The following is a 14,261-nucleotide window of genomic DNA, read 5'->3' as shown; positions in this document are numbered from 1 at the left end:
CAGAGGTATTAACCTCAGTGACTGTACTCCAGCTGGAACAAATGAGCTATGTGCTACTTCAACTTTTGCTCAGTTTCATCAGGATGTAATATTTTGCTCTGCTTCTGCCTCCCCCAGAGCATCTCTGAATGCTGTTGAAGTGGCTGACATTTCATCATGGCTATGGTTGTATATCAATCATGTGTGTGTGTAATGAATCCATGCCTGCTTTGCATATTACTATTAATTTATGAGGTCTTATAGGAGACTTCAAACTAAAGATCTGAGGAAAAGCCCAGAAGCAAAATCACTTAGTCCTGTTGCCAACCTGCCAATTTTCTGGTACTTTTTATTACTCAAGAAGCATTCAGGCTTAGAAACAGGACTCCCAGCAGCTAAGAAATAATTTATTCAAGTATGCTTGAACTTACGATACTTAGTAATTGGGGGGCATGTGAAGATGTCTACATATTTTAGAAACTGCAGTGTCATGGAGCAGGGCCAAGAATGTTGTATCATGACAGAAGCATTTGTACAAATGTTGAAAAGAACAAATACCCATCAGTTTTTGACATAATCGTTAAACATAATAACAAAATTATAGTAAAGTACATGCTTTTCAAAGAACTGTGGATCTTCGGTATTGTATGCTTTTTTAAAATGTAACTGTAATTTAAACCAGTAATTGTTAGTTGGAGGTATAAATAAATAAACATTACAACTCGTCTCCTCTCTTTAGGGAATTGAGTGGAAACCCAGCCTTTAATAATGTTTTTATTCTGGAGATTTCAGCCCAGTCCTCCCTTTTTTTTAAAAAAAATATGGATTTAATAGGTTTAACTCTTCTTTACATGAAGCCAGTCAAACAGATTAAGAAAAAAGCAAACAAAATAGGAATTAAATTTACACCAGATTTCAAAAGTAAGAGAGGACAAAGGACATCTAGATCATGTAGGTTAGGACTTCCTAAATCATACCGCACATTGTCTTTTAATGAAGGTTAATCACAATTGGGGAAAAAAGAGTGTAGGGGACAGAATAACTAATTTATGTGCTGTCTGGGGCATTTTAGGCCAGAATCTTCCCTCGCCAGAGTGCAGCACTTCCACTGTTACTCTTACACCAAGACTTAGTAATGTAACAAAAGCTACATGTCTTCTGAAGACACATAAAAAGACTAAAGAATATCTATGCATTTTGGTTCTTGTGATGCAAAAAGTCCAAAAGCAGTCAAAGCACAATAAATCATCTTGAAAATAAGAACATCACACAGTGCACACATATTTTCTGAGGGGAAGGAGAAAAAGTATGTTTGCCAAGAAAAAATGACAAACACTCCAAAACTGATTACAAAGGATGGCTACAATGATTTTCCACATTGTCTGGTTGACTCCTAGGGTCACTATGTGATGCAATGTTAACACAAGGTTTGGGGCTGGGCGTCTTTCTTCTGCCTTGTGTCACAATTTTCTGGTGATTTTTCTTACAAACAGTAGAGTCACAATACACAGCACTGAAGCAGGCTGTGCTATCCTGAAATTAGATTACCAGAGTTTTGCCTAAGGTTTATGTCTAACATTGTGTGACATGTTGTTTCTGTGTGGAACTATACAATATATTAAGATGGGCCTGTAACACTTACTGACTCTTAGTTCTGTAATATCTTCAACTAAGTCACTTCGATCATGGTCCCACACTGGGGAAGTTGCATGTAACCCATGTACAGACGGTGATGCTGAGCTGGCTCTTCTGGGAGCTGCAGAGGACATGCTATTTTATCATATATAATCTCTCTCTGTGCTGCTCACTATAAGCCATCGATGAATTTGGTTGTATTATTGTGTCAGACCTGCCCTGAAGAGAGTACAATGTTGTGTAGACTTCATTCTGGACCTGCTGGCCCACCTAGAGGAAGGAGGGACAGTCTTTCAGAGTGTAGGTGACTGTGTAACAAAGAGGTGATTGTTCTGCTGGGGCCCACTAAAATATGAGACATTATGGGAAAAAAACAATATCATGAGAGGCAGCATGTGAAGTAAGAATGTTAATGTCAACAGCTACAATTGTTGACTTTATTCAGAAACTATCTGTCTGCGGTGACCTGGCATACGTCTTGTGTACTCTTCCAAGCACACAAAATTATGTTCTGCATGCAGAATAGTTCATCTTCAGCGCAGTACTGGCCTTTTCTAAAACTATTCAATTATGCATCCACAGGTCCGTGATATTCAATGTGACATCTTCTTTTCCCTGTGTGTCACCAGTTTCATTATTTTCCACTCTCTATCAACTGGAAATTGTCCGAACTGTTGCAGAGAACAATTTCTCTGTGTGTGTGTGTGTGTGTGTGTGTGTGTATGTGCATGCATGCATGTGTGTTTTAGTGAAGGCTGGGATCCTAGGTTTGCTACTACAAGGAACAAGGATTAAACCTATGGTTTGCCAAAATCATCATGAATGCAGAAATATCCTTACTCTCCACAGGACATCAAGTCAGTCCCACCACAAAAAAAAAAAAAAAACAGAAACACTACAGCACAGGGATTTCACACCAGTTGTAATCTACTTGGTGTCTTATCCCTCCTTTCAAAATGGAAGCTTACTTCTGCATCTCAGGTTCTTCTTCCTTGGTGATGCCTGAGATGGACAAATGGATAATTCTCAGAGAATTCAATGTCTGTGTGTATAGTAACAATTCTGGATTAGTTCAGGACCTGAGGACATCATAACATTCAGGAAATGCTTCCGAATAATTTACAGCTATTTCATACATTTCACTAAAAAGGTGGCATCTGAAGTACAAATTTAACGCTCCAGTTTTCAGTACTGGAAGTTGTGAGGGCTGATGGAAATAGAAAACTGACTTCCTTGACTTCAAGAAATGATTCCAGATAATGACACTACTGCTCAGTGTATGTCTGGCTGAATGATATGACACGATAAACTTTCATTTAACTATTCATGTAATACTTTCCATAACGTAATTGCACTGAATACTGATTGGAGATGATCGGTACTGCTGCAGGAATAATGCTTTCTTTCCTCCTTTCATTTGTGGAACAGTTTTAAATCTATGTGTTAACAAAGGCAGATAATCTGGGGGGAATAAAGTCAGAAAGCAGACCAGTAATGAAAATGATTGGTAGTTTTAGTGCCAGTAACTGGTCTTTATTTCTATATGAAAAAATGTGTGGATGATGCAATATTTGTGGACAGAGTTCCACATATTAATTTGTGATGATTACAAGTAAAAACCAGGCTTCAATATCCCGGTTAGCTTTGGTGCCTCTCTGAGAATCAATCACAAGCAGTAGGAGGCACAGCGGGAGGTCTCTATAAAGCACACATCACAGAAGACAGCTAATGTATCTTAACAGACTCCAATGTGCTGGGAATATAAAGCAAGAAATTACTGCATTCAAGAAAACAATTGAGGAAATATGTTGAGAGCAAACTTACAGGCAAAGCAGAGTCTTCCTTTTTGAACCTCTGGTTTTTCGGCCATTCTTGGGTTTTTGGAAAGATCGCAATGGATTCTGAGAAAGAGACCTCATAGGAGAGCTCTTCTGTTACGGATGGGCTGCCTTTATCTAGTCCGCAGTCTAGACAGCTATTAGCTGGAAATAAGGGAAATTATATCTGAATGCTGGATGTATGCTTGCAGTTAGTACAGAGACATTAAAAAATTGAACCAAGACGACAAAAATCTGGAGAAAGTAATAAAGGAAGTGCTTCAAAGAGGAATTTCAGTGTAAACCACAGCATGTTCCTGTTTTGTCTAGAGGAAATAACCCCTCAGAAATAAAATTCCTATTTTCATTTTAGATTATTTAACTTGTTGCTTTTCGTGAGAAAGACAGTCAAGCTGGAACTTCCTGTTTATCAGGAATTATCTAGGTTTTGTACTCCGTCCTTGTCTACCCAGGCCAGCAAACTGTGGTGGCACTTGTCTAATGAACAATTAAAAATAAAAGTTCCTGACAGAAAAATGCCGTTGACACAGTTTTTCAGATCACTGTTGACTTTTTCACAGTCATAATACACTGCGTATATTTTATGTGCTCACATACATATATTTCTCACAGTTGCTAGTTTAGGTGTGTAGCAATGTACAGGACGCAATGTACAATCTTCCAGTTTAAAAAACACTATATCTACTGGAATTTCTGGTAGATATTGTGAAATTACTTATTGCTCTACTCTAACATTTAGTTGCCTCCTGAAAGTGGATGCCAGAGGAAAATTTTTGAAACCAGTACAATCAAGTACAGAAATACCCTATTGTCATGGAGTCCAAAGTGTGATAACATGCATGAGTTCCAGTGTTGCCAGCTTTCATGACTGATCTCTCACATCTCAGGACAATTTTTAGGTTTCCCTTAAGGTCCAGCTCCTTTGCTCATGTAATTGGAACAAAATCCTAATTTTCACTGAAAGGGAAATAAAATTTCAGCCCCCAGGACTGCAGAGAAGAGTTTACTAACATGACCCAAGTGCATTCAAAAGCCATGGAAATCAGAAAGTGAATTAAAAGCATTACGTGTTTTATAAACATGTGCACGCCCCATGATTTTTGAATCAGTGCATTTACAGATACAGGGACTTGAACACTTTTTTGCAACACCATTTGTTTTGTAAGTCTGGTATGAAAAAGCTAAGTGTGTTATTAAGTGGCTTCTGCCTTCTGAACTGTGGCCTTAGATGTCACCTAATGGCCAAGCCATTTAAGATGTTTTCCATCTCTCTTTCCACCCTTGGGCCTGGGACCACAGACTGTCTGTGGTACCCTGGGCCATTTGGTTCCCCATCTGTTCTCGTACAACTGCTTGCAGAGCAGAGGTTATCAGCAAAGCAGCTTTTTGCAAAATGTCTGTGGCACTATATCCAGAGATAAACATCTAAGGGACTAGTTTAGAAACTTGGGTATTAATATCCCTTTAGCTAAGCCCTGAACAATGGTGATGGGAAGAGCTTTCAAAATAAAAGATGGACATTCGTGTGGAAGGTTGCTGACAGTTATCCAGACACCGAGTAGAGCAGAGCTATCATGTTCATTAGCACTGCCAGTCACTGTCAGAGCAAAGTGTTTAAGGTATCTCCAAAATAACACCATTAGTAGATCAGAATAACAGGAGAGAACCAGAAAAATGATAAATTTCTAATAGTACAGTTTCTGCAGTACTGGAGAAGAAATGTGAAGGAAATATGTATCTTTCTTGTCATGATTTGCAACAAGAAAATACACTGCTGACATATTTTGGACAAATTCTGCACCATGTTGTTTAGAGGTTATTTTTACTTTCCCAGCCTTGCAATGATCAGTACTTTTTAGACACTGATGCCTCAAGGGCAGCAGTCTGTGCTGTACAACACTGGTCTTGAATGGGAAACTTTGGTTCCTGCATGACAATAAGCCAACAACGATTTTAAGGAAATATATGCAGCACAGCCCCAGTGTGAAAGAGGGGACTAACCTCTGAACCACAAAAGGATCTTTCTGTCTATCATTTTCCTAGGAGGAAGTGAACACTGGTTACATGTTGGCATACTCACAGCTAACTGATTTCCAAACTGGCTTCTGCCCAGGAAGCTGGATACCATTAGAAGGAACTGGTGACACTGGAACTGTCTCAAATGTGGGCTGATAGGCAAGGAAAAATGATCAGACTGCAGTGAAGGTAAACGTCTATGGACAGAAACTGCTAAAGTTCAAGCAACAGCGCATCATTCTCAGCTTACACTCTTTTGCCAAGTTTAAACAACCTGTTGTGATTTGCCAGAGCACATTTTTCATAGCCAAGCCTGAGAATTAATATTCCCCAGGCTGAACAGATTTGGATCATGTTGAGGTCAGTAATATTGCAGCTCGCTGTAGCTAATGAGTCCTGTCCTATATAATGACTGAAATTAGCTAAGTAAATTGCTGTACATAATTGCACTAAGTGAAAGGTCTTCATCGAATTGTAATCCATCCTACTTCTAATCATTTTGGCCACAAATCTTTTTGGGGACTCTCTGACACATGTTGAATCTGCACTGTTCCCAGACACCTGCCAGAAATCAGGCTGTTCACCACCTTTCGGGATTTAGGTACCGGCAAATTATTAATGGATGAATGTCCTCCCATAGGTTATGTACTAGCACTTTATCAGTGAACTGCAAAAACAGTTTTAGGGAAAAAAGATGTTTTCTATCATTAAATTCATTTCCTTCTGCTCCAGAAATCATTCTGTACTGTGTGAAAATGGGGGAAGTGTGTGTGGCACAGCAGAGAAGGGGCTTGGATTCGGAGGCCAGGGGGTGGCTTTCAAGCACTGTCACCTCTTCTTGGCAGCGGAGTCTTACCCTTGTTCTCAGCAGTTTTGGGACTCATAAAGCCAAATCTGAGTGTGTGTATATGGGGTAGTAGCAGCTCATCTGCATATTCTTGGTTAAAAAGTAAAAGGTCAGGAATTTAAAAAATGCTCTGAGTAGTACTCAGTGAAAATAACTACAATGTCCCAAACCAGCCTTGCATTTTTTCTGCTGTCCTCTGCATCCTGGTGGGAGGTCTTGGAGCCCCCTCCCATTCTCAAACCTGCTGCCTCAGCCCTCAGCCCCCACCCCCAAGCCTGGTGGAACAGTCCCAGCTTTCCAGCTGAACCTGCTGCTGAAGGCCCCAATAAGCACACAACAACAACTCCTTAAAAAACTCTTTAAATTACTTAATCGGCTGTTTATCAACAAGCAGCAATGCCTCAGGGCATAAATTTTGTCTTCCCCATCTGTAGCCAATACACAGGAGCAGCATTCAGGCTGTTAAAAAATGTCAGCTTTTTAAAAGACAGGCAGCTCTTCCAATTGGAAGCCTGAATCAAGTGTTGCAGTTTTTTTATTCAATCATCCTCTGAGCGATTTGGGTAACAAAACCAAATACAACATGAATAAAATCTCTCCTGAGAGGGTCCATTCAATGGCTTGCAAACTTGATAGCAAACAGGATTTGAGTCACATGGATTTCCTTTGCCAGAAGACTGTAAGGACCATTGATTTTTTTAAAAAAGGAGAACTGTTAGGATGCTTTTATGATAAAATACCGTAACATTTACACAAAGGGTTTTAGAACATAAAAAAGCATTATAAATTTCAGGTGGCAGCATGGAGGTGGAGGGGATGGTTGAATTTGCCACATCAATGTGGGAAAAATCAAACATAAAAGTAGTTATTCTACTGCTTAAGATCCAGATGGAGAAATTAATGGTAGACATTAACAGCTGGCTCATCTACTTTTACTGCTCAAAATGTCTAACCCTGAGAATAGTATTCAGAATAGATTTACAGTGAATGAAGTTTATTAAGAAAAAAAATCCTTCCGGCCTTATTACACAGGTGAATTTACTAGTGAAGCAGCTGCAATAGCCAGTTTGGATAAGCATGGTGGAGCTGGCAGAGGGGACCTGGCAGCACAGCTCTACTTCATGCCCAGCAGTGCTTTCAACGGGCTGCTTTACCTTGTGGTAATTGAATAATGTGAACCATGTACAATATGAGGGGTAGCTAAAAATGTCATATTCTTGGTGTCAACTCCCAGCCTCCACAATAAGAGTGCATAAAAAGCCAAATCTATGTCTCTTTTGTGAAAATCTCTTCCAAACAAGACCAACACCTCCACCTTTTTTTTAAAAAAAAAAAAAAAATTAGGATAATATGATAAAAAGAAAGGGAAGACTGAGAATAAAACATTTTTAATGCATGAATTTTAAAGATCTGGAATATTTCTTTAGCAAAAAAAGATTAAAAAACTTTGGAGGCTCGTGTCTTAATTAATGTGAAAGGCCAAGAGTCAAACTGTGTCCTTAACTAAGTCAGGACAGCTTTATTCATTTGACTGGGGCTTCAGGGAAGGCAAGACTTCTTATATCCTGATTTCTGACTGAACGTGATTCATGAGACAGTTCTCATTATCTGATACTAAAAATGAACCCAGTGTTTACTGACATACTGACACGATGTACACAGGAATTTCCAATGGGAAGAGGAAATCAGAAATGCAAGAAAAAGATGGAGATGAGGTAGATCGGTTTTTAGTAGCTACCCTCATTGTAGAAGATACAAAACCAAATAATTGGAGGACCAAAGCAATCAAATTTTATTGTCAACCCTGCAGCTAAGGGAAATAAAGGCAAAAGAGGATGGTCTTTTAGCTCTGGTCAGGATACAAGTTGCCCATGATTTGGATATATTCATATTTCCAGGCACTGTCATCACAAGTGCCTTTTCATTCAAATAGCTCTGGGTTAATCTGTGATTATTCTTTAATTTGGACATGATTTTCTTATGCATTGCTTAAGTAAAATGCTCCTAAAACTCTTGAGGAGTTTTAGCTGTTCATAAAGTACAGGCTTGGGCTGTTAGTGAGAATAATGCTTCATTTCCTCCCTCCAATAACAAAATCGATGTTCCACCCCCATTTTTATTCCGCTGCTGATTTTTCTAGGCTTTGGGCACTATCAGAGCTGACAGCTTCTGATGGAAGCAGCGGGGTACCAGCAGTAAGGAAAATCAGGGCAGTGTGATTAATAAAGCATCCAATTTAAATCTCAATAACATGGCTGTCAGTTGAGCCTGCTGTATGTAGGCCTGTCTGAAGTAGAGCAGAGGCACCTCAGCTGGGGCTGGCTGCTCTGCCAAGGCATCACCCTCAGAGGGGTCAGGTACCACAGGTCCTGCATTTTGCCCCCAGGGATCATGGCACCTTTCCAGGGTGGGCAACAGGAAAAGAAACTAAACACCACCAAACAAAAAAAGGAAACATGGCTTCATTTCCTTTCATTTCAGTCCACTTGGACTGTTGAGGGACCACTCTCTGAGGGGGTGAACCTCAAAGGCAGGATGATGGAAAAGCATCCTTTGCTCTGTGTTGACCCTTACGGAGGCTAGCCACCAGGCAGCAATAGCAAAATGTCTAGCAGGAAGGTTTATTTCAGACTAGAGAGAAAAAATTAGAGCAAACCTCTCCCTCTCTTTCCCTTCACACCCCCCTCCCCCTGCTCTGGATAACAACTATGCCTCTTCAGTGGTCCCCTAAATCTCATCTCAGGTGACTCTAGTGAGCTAATCACCTTTTCTTTCATCATTAGCCATAGAAAAGAGTAATCCATCCTGTGACCTATCCCTCTAGGTTCCTTGTAATGCTTAGGTTGTTGGGAAGAAGGTGTAAATCCATCCTCCTAATGGGGAGGATTATAGAGTTATGTGAAACAGTTATAGCTGTTTTGCTATTTGCAACACGTGTATTTCTTTCCTTCCCAACTAAAAAGCAGGGTGGGAAAGCAAAACTCCAGCACGTCATTTCAAGCAGTCTTTTTACCAGTCTCTCTTCAGCAGCTGTGCTGAAAAGATTTACCCCTCCCTGTCCCACTGCTCTTCTTTTTTTGGCTGGGTTGTTTTTAATGCGGATCACTTTCCCAAACTGATTCATCACAAAGATTCACCGGCAGCTGTAGTGCCCTGCCCAAAGAGGCAGCAGAGCATGGGGGACTGTTTAAGCTGACACCCCCTGACAAAGGACTGCTCGGAAACCCACAGGTCGGGGTACAAACCCCCTTGAAGTGTGTTTATCCCTGAGGAGCTGATAATTAGGACAAAGTTTCTAAATCCCTTAATAAGCAGCAGAGATAAAAGCAATGGTGAATGGGAATGGCAGGAGGGTATTGGGAACCTTGGGGGCTTTTAGAAATATGATCTGTTTTGCAGTCCATTGGAGGGAGGTGATGGTGTGCTCTGCAGCTGTATTTGTGTTTAACATTTAGGTAAGTACCCTGCAGAACTGCATATTTTTGTGGGAAGAAGAATTAGAAGTTTTAATTTCTTATTCGGTCCGGTCTTCTCTTTCAGACTTTCACAATGAGGAACTAGTAAGTGAACTGAATTTCAGAGGAGGTAAGATAGTGATTTGAGGGGTAATGGCTTGGAAGGTCCTGATTCCTTTAGCAAGTGAGAAAAAGAGTTGAAGGTCAAAATCAGATCAATAATGTGCCCATCTGAGAGAATGGGTACATTTATTTGGCTGATTTATTAGGAAACTTAAGGTTTATTATAATTTTTGAAAATTTTAAACACATTAATATTTACAGATACCTGAATCAAGAGAAGTGTGCTAATCCAATAAGAAGTGCCATCAGCTTTTTAATGTTCATGCAAACATGCCTGATGATTTCTCATGCAAGACACTCTGCCCACAGGAAACTACTGGATGCTTTTGGATATATTTGTGTGATATGTGCAAGAGGTTCAAAAAAGACCAGATACTTAAATTGGAGACAAATAAATTAACTCTCCAACCACTATATCTTTGTAATTTTAATATAACTATGAGACTACAATTTTATTTCTCAATTTTTTTTTTTTAAATTAATCCAGGATGACAATCCTTGAGGAGAAGGTAGGACAAATAGAAAAACACAAAGCAATTTCATAAAGAAAAAGAGTTTCATGGAGTTTTTTAATGGCAAGAACTTTACTATTTTTTCAAAGGTGGACTTGTGAGCTTATTGGCAACTCCCATTTAAGCTATCATGAGTGACATATGTAAAGTCATGCGTGTTGCTTTAAGCATTGAACTAAACTCACACAGTTGACTGCATTCACCAAAATCAAAATGTGTAGGGATAGGAATCGGTTCATTTAGAGCTATCCTCAGGGAAAAGTGGATGAAATCACCAGAGGTAATGCTCATTTCTGAAGCCACGAAGCAAATGAACAGATAATAGCTTTTCATTTGCTACGTAAGTGAAATGTAACTGCCAGTGTACCAGTTGCGATCATGCCGACAGGTGTTTAATTGCTTATGCATATTTGAACCCCAGTTGCTTCATTAGAGAAGTTTTACTTCACTGCTGAGACTGCTGAATAAATAGCAAGTGTCCCCATAAGCCAGCAAAAATTTGAATAGCTGCCAAGAGTAACTCACCGATTTCCAAAAAATAAAGGAGTAAATGTTAGTCTTGATAGGAGATTGGAAGAGGAAGGCTGGCAACAAATACAACATTGTTACATGTTAGTTGCAAAACTGCACCATCCATTTTAATTGGTTTATTCCTTTCCTCTCAAAAATACAGCATTAAAAGTCTGGACTTGGCATTAGTAACTGCTACTGGCTGTCTGTACACTGTCAGCAGAAAAAGGTTCCTGTCTGGTAGAAGCTTTGATGAGCTACTTGCAAAATGCATAAAAATTAAGCTTAAAAGCATTTGCTAGGATGCATTAGCTACTTACAGAAGAGTCATCAGTGCCAAAGATATCTCGCACATCCCGGACTGTGTGCTTGTTCTTCTTCCTCAGGGTCTGAGTATAGGTGTTGTACCGCTTCTGTACGGCAGCAGCTTGGGTTCGGGTCAGAGTGGACAGCAGGGCTTGGCCATCCTCCTCTTCGGCTCCAGAGATCAATGTAGATAAACCTACATCTTGTAGCCATTCTGCCTCCAGCTCCCCTTCTGCAGAGGAAGACAGAGTGGTAATACTTGGCAAGGGTGGGAGCAGGGGCTGAAGGAAGGGAAGTGGCGTGGTGGACTGCTGCCTTAGCCTTTACCTCAAGAAGACTCCACTTCCAATCTTTCTTAGGCCACAAGTGTAACTTAAATTAGTTTTGTCAACATACTGTCAACTTTCAGTTTGGCAGAGTCTGCACAGGAAACACTTAGGAGAAGAACAGAAGAGGCATTTTTAACCTGCGTATCAACATACTTGTGTGAAGCAGGCAGTGGAGTAACTAGCCTGAGACAACAAGGTCACTAAAAACTAACCCCTCATTCAAGACCATAAATCCCCTCAATAACCATTTATACCACATTGTACTGGATAAAGACATTTGGCAGGTGGAAATTAAACTGGTATTCCCATTAAAATAAAAATACTGAAGTGATGTATACAATAGAATAATGTATTTGCACACTAAGGGTGATATTTGAGATGACAGAATCAGCTGGTAATCAGACACCTGGTGAAGATGCCACACTGAGAGAAGCTTGATTTTTACCTGGTGCAATAGCCTGTTTTGAATAAGCTGATTAAGAGCTGGAGCTGCTCACTAAAGAGCAAGGGTCAGGTAGGGGTTGGTATCAAAGAGGCCAGATAGGGGTGGAAGATGAAAAAATAGCTATCCTTACATGCTAGGTATCATACTGATTTCTAATAATTAAAGACTGGACAGCACTCTACACCGCAGCATTAGTGATGAATATTTTCTTGAATACTGTTCAATATCTTCTTCTCAACTGATTCAACAAGACAGCTGGTTCCATAGTGAGATTATGCACTCTGTGAAAAAGCATTTTGGTTCCTGGCTCTATTGGACATGGGGGAAGCTTCTGGCACCTTCTCACAGAGCCACACCTGCAGAACTGCCCCCCCCCCCAATCTTGCCATGCAAGGCCAATACAGGGGTTCCAGCTACCTGTTACATTGAATGAAATATCCCCTGCCACTCTAGGACAGGGAGAAGCTCCCGATCTATTTCTGCTAAGTCATTTAGTAATTTTTAATTTTGCTGTCATTGTTTTTGTATTTGTCTGCTTTTTAAAGTAAACAGTCACAGCCTTTTAAAATCTGTCTTCACATAAGGAGATTTTGAGGGCCCGCCTTTGAGTTCTGAGAACAATTCTATCTCAGCAGTATGTTGCTTGAAACAAGACATTAATTGCATTCCGGTTTTGACTGAAGGAGAGGTATTACAAATAAACACGTCAAACAGGAAATGGGTTAATTTGCAGCGTGTTCTATAAAACAACTAGTCAGTGCACTGATTGTTCTTGTCCCAGCACTGGTCTTAATGGCAGGTTGGTATTTTCAGTCTTCCTTTATTGCCTTTTCTTGACATCAGATTGCAGGCAGATTGACAGATACCAGTTTGTTGCACTTTGGCACTTACATGCACAAAAATGAAAATTACAGGACTGGACCATAGGGACAAGCGAAAGCATATTACACATGTGCCATCACTGACTTCATTGTTAATTGTCTTGTTTCTTCACAAAGCTCTGCAGAAGTATCTGCTTCTAAAATCCCTTATCTGTATTAGACAGGGGTGTGACCAGCCCTATATCCCATAAATCAGGTTATCTCAGCTCCGATCCTTTCTGTATCCACAGACAGGATGACAGGCTGTTCCTTTCCCTTCTTTGTAAGCTTTGAACCAGTGGTTCTCTGCCATCCTCAATCTTCTTTCTAACAAGGTCTCTTTCATTTCTGTGTGCCACTGTTCTAGCCACATCCATTCATGTTTCTGTTTCTTAATTATATTCATTTTGGCTTTTGTCCTGACATATTCTTTCCAATAATTTAGTTTTTAATCAAACTTGGCTTTCTTGATGCTATGAAAAATAGTAGAGCAGACATGAAATTCTGCCTGCTTACCAGCCACCCCTGTGACTTGTTTTCTCTGGCTTTTGCCCTTTCCTGTTCCAACCACTGACAAACAATAGACTGAGAAATAATGACAACAACCAGAGGAGTAAAACTGTTAAAGAGAAGGAACTTCTGCATTAAAAAAAACCCTCAAAATTTTATGACACATAGGTTTAAATAAGGGCTAAAAGAAAAACATGTTGTTTTACAAAACATTTTTGTAGTGATAGCTACTTATACAGCAGGGTCTTGATGCTCTGTTTGCTTCTGTGCCACCAGAAGACAAACAGATAATCAAGAGTGTTCCCTCTGGTTGGTAATTCTCTTTTTCTCACAGACATTGTTAGGAAAGAGGTGAGTCTGTACCTCAAATAACTCACAGTATCCCAGCCTTGTGACACCAAGTTTTAAAGCAGTTCTGCACATCACTGCCATCTTAAATATCCCATGACTTCCTCTTCCCCTACATTTTCATCCCTTGTATCACTTGTTATGATCTTCTGTTCTTTCTTGACTATAGTTACTAATGTCAACAGAATAAGTGTGCTAATGTCTTCCCCTTGCACATGTGGTTTGGCAAAAAAAAGCATTGTGGTTTTGACAATATCAGTGGTGCCTGGCTGCTATCACCCCTTGGCTTCCTTCTTAAGGATTCTGCATCTCTTTCTCTCAAAGACCTCTCAGAAGGGTGATGAATATTTGTTTTTATTTTGCCCTGGAGACTTCCACATTGATTTTTCAGTGTTTTGATCCTCGACAAGGAGTATTATCCTATTAGGAGCTTAATAGAACTCACTATTATTTCCAAGATTTATAATCCCAGACTAAATATATTCCTGAAGTTAATAACTAGGACAAGCACTGCCTGGTTGTGTGTGGGTGTACGCAATATATATGTG

The 14,261-nt window shown here is 39.9% G+C and overlaps 1 protein-coding gene across 1 annotated transcript in view; it reads right to left on the bottom strand.

The window, feature by feature from the left end:
* The window catches only part of ARHGAP28 (Rho GTPase activating protein 28), a 51,077-nt gene that overhangs the window by 19,442 nt on the left and 17,374 nt on the right, over positions 1 to 14,261 (bottom strand). The window contains exons 3-5 of the mRNA XM_074899181.1: positions 11,236 to 11,453; positions 5,533 to 5,620; positions 3,439 to 3,596 (exon numbers count right to left, since the gene is read on the bottom strand). Of these exons, the coding sequence (XP_074755282.1) occupies positions 3,439 to 3,596; positions 5,533 to 5,620; positions 11,236 to 11,453 (464 nt within the window). The remainder of the gene's footprint in view (positions 1 to 3,438; positions 3,597 to 5,532; positions 5,621 to 11,235; positions 11,454 to 14,261) is intronic.

This window comes from Athene noctua, chromosome 2 (genome assembly GCF_965140245.1).
Source record: "Athene noctua chromosome 2, bAthNoc1.hap1.1, whole genome shotgun sequence".
In the NCBI taxonomy this organism is placed as follows: Eukaryota; Metazoa; Chordata; class Aves; order Strigiformes; family Strigidae; genus Athene; species Athene noctua.
This window is presented reverse-complemented; position numbering and strand designations above follow the sequence as displayed.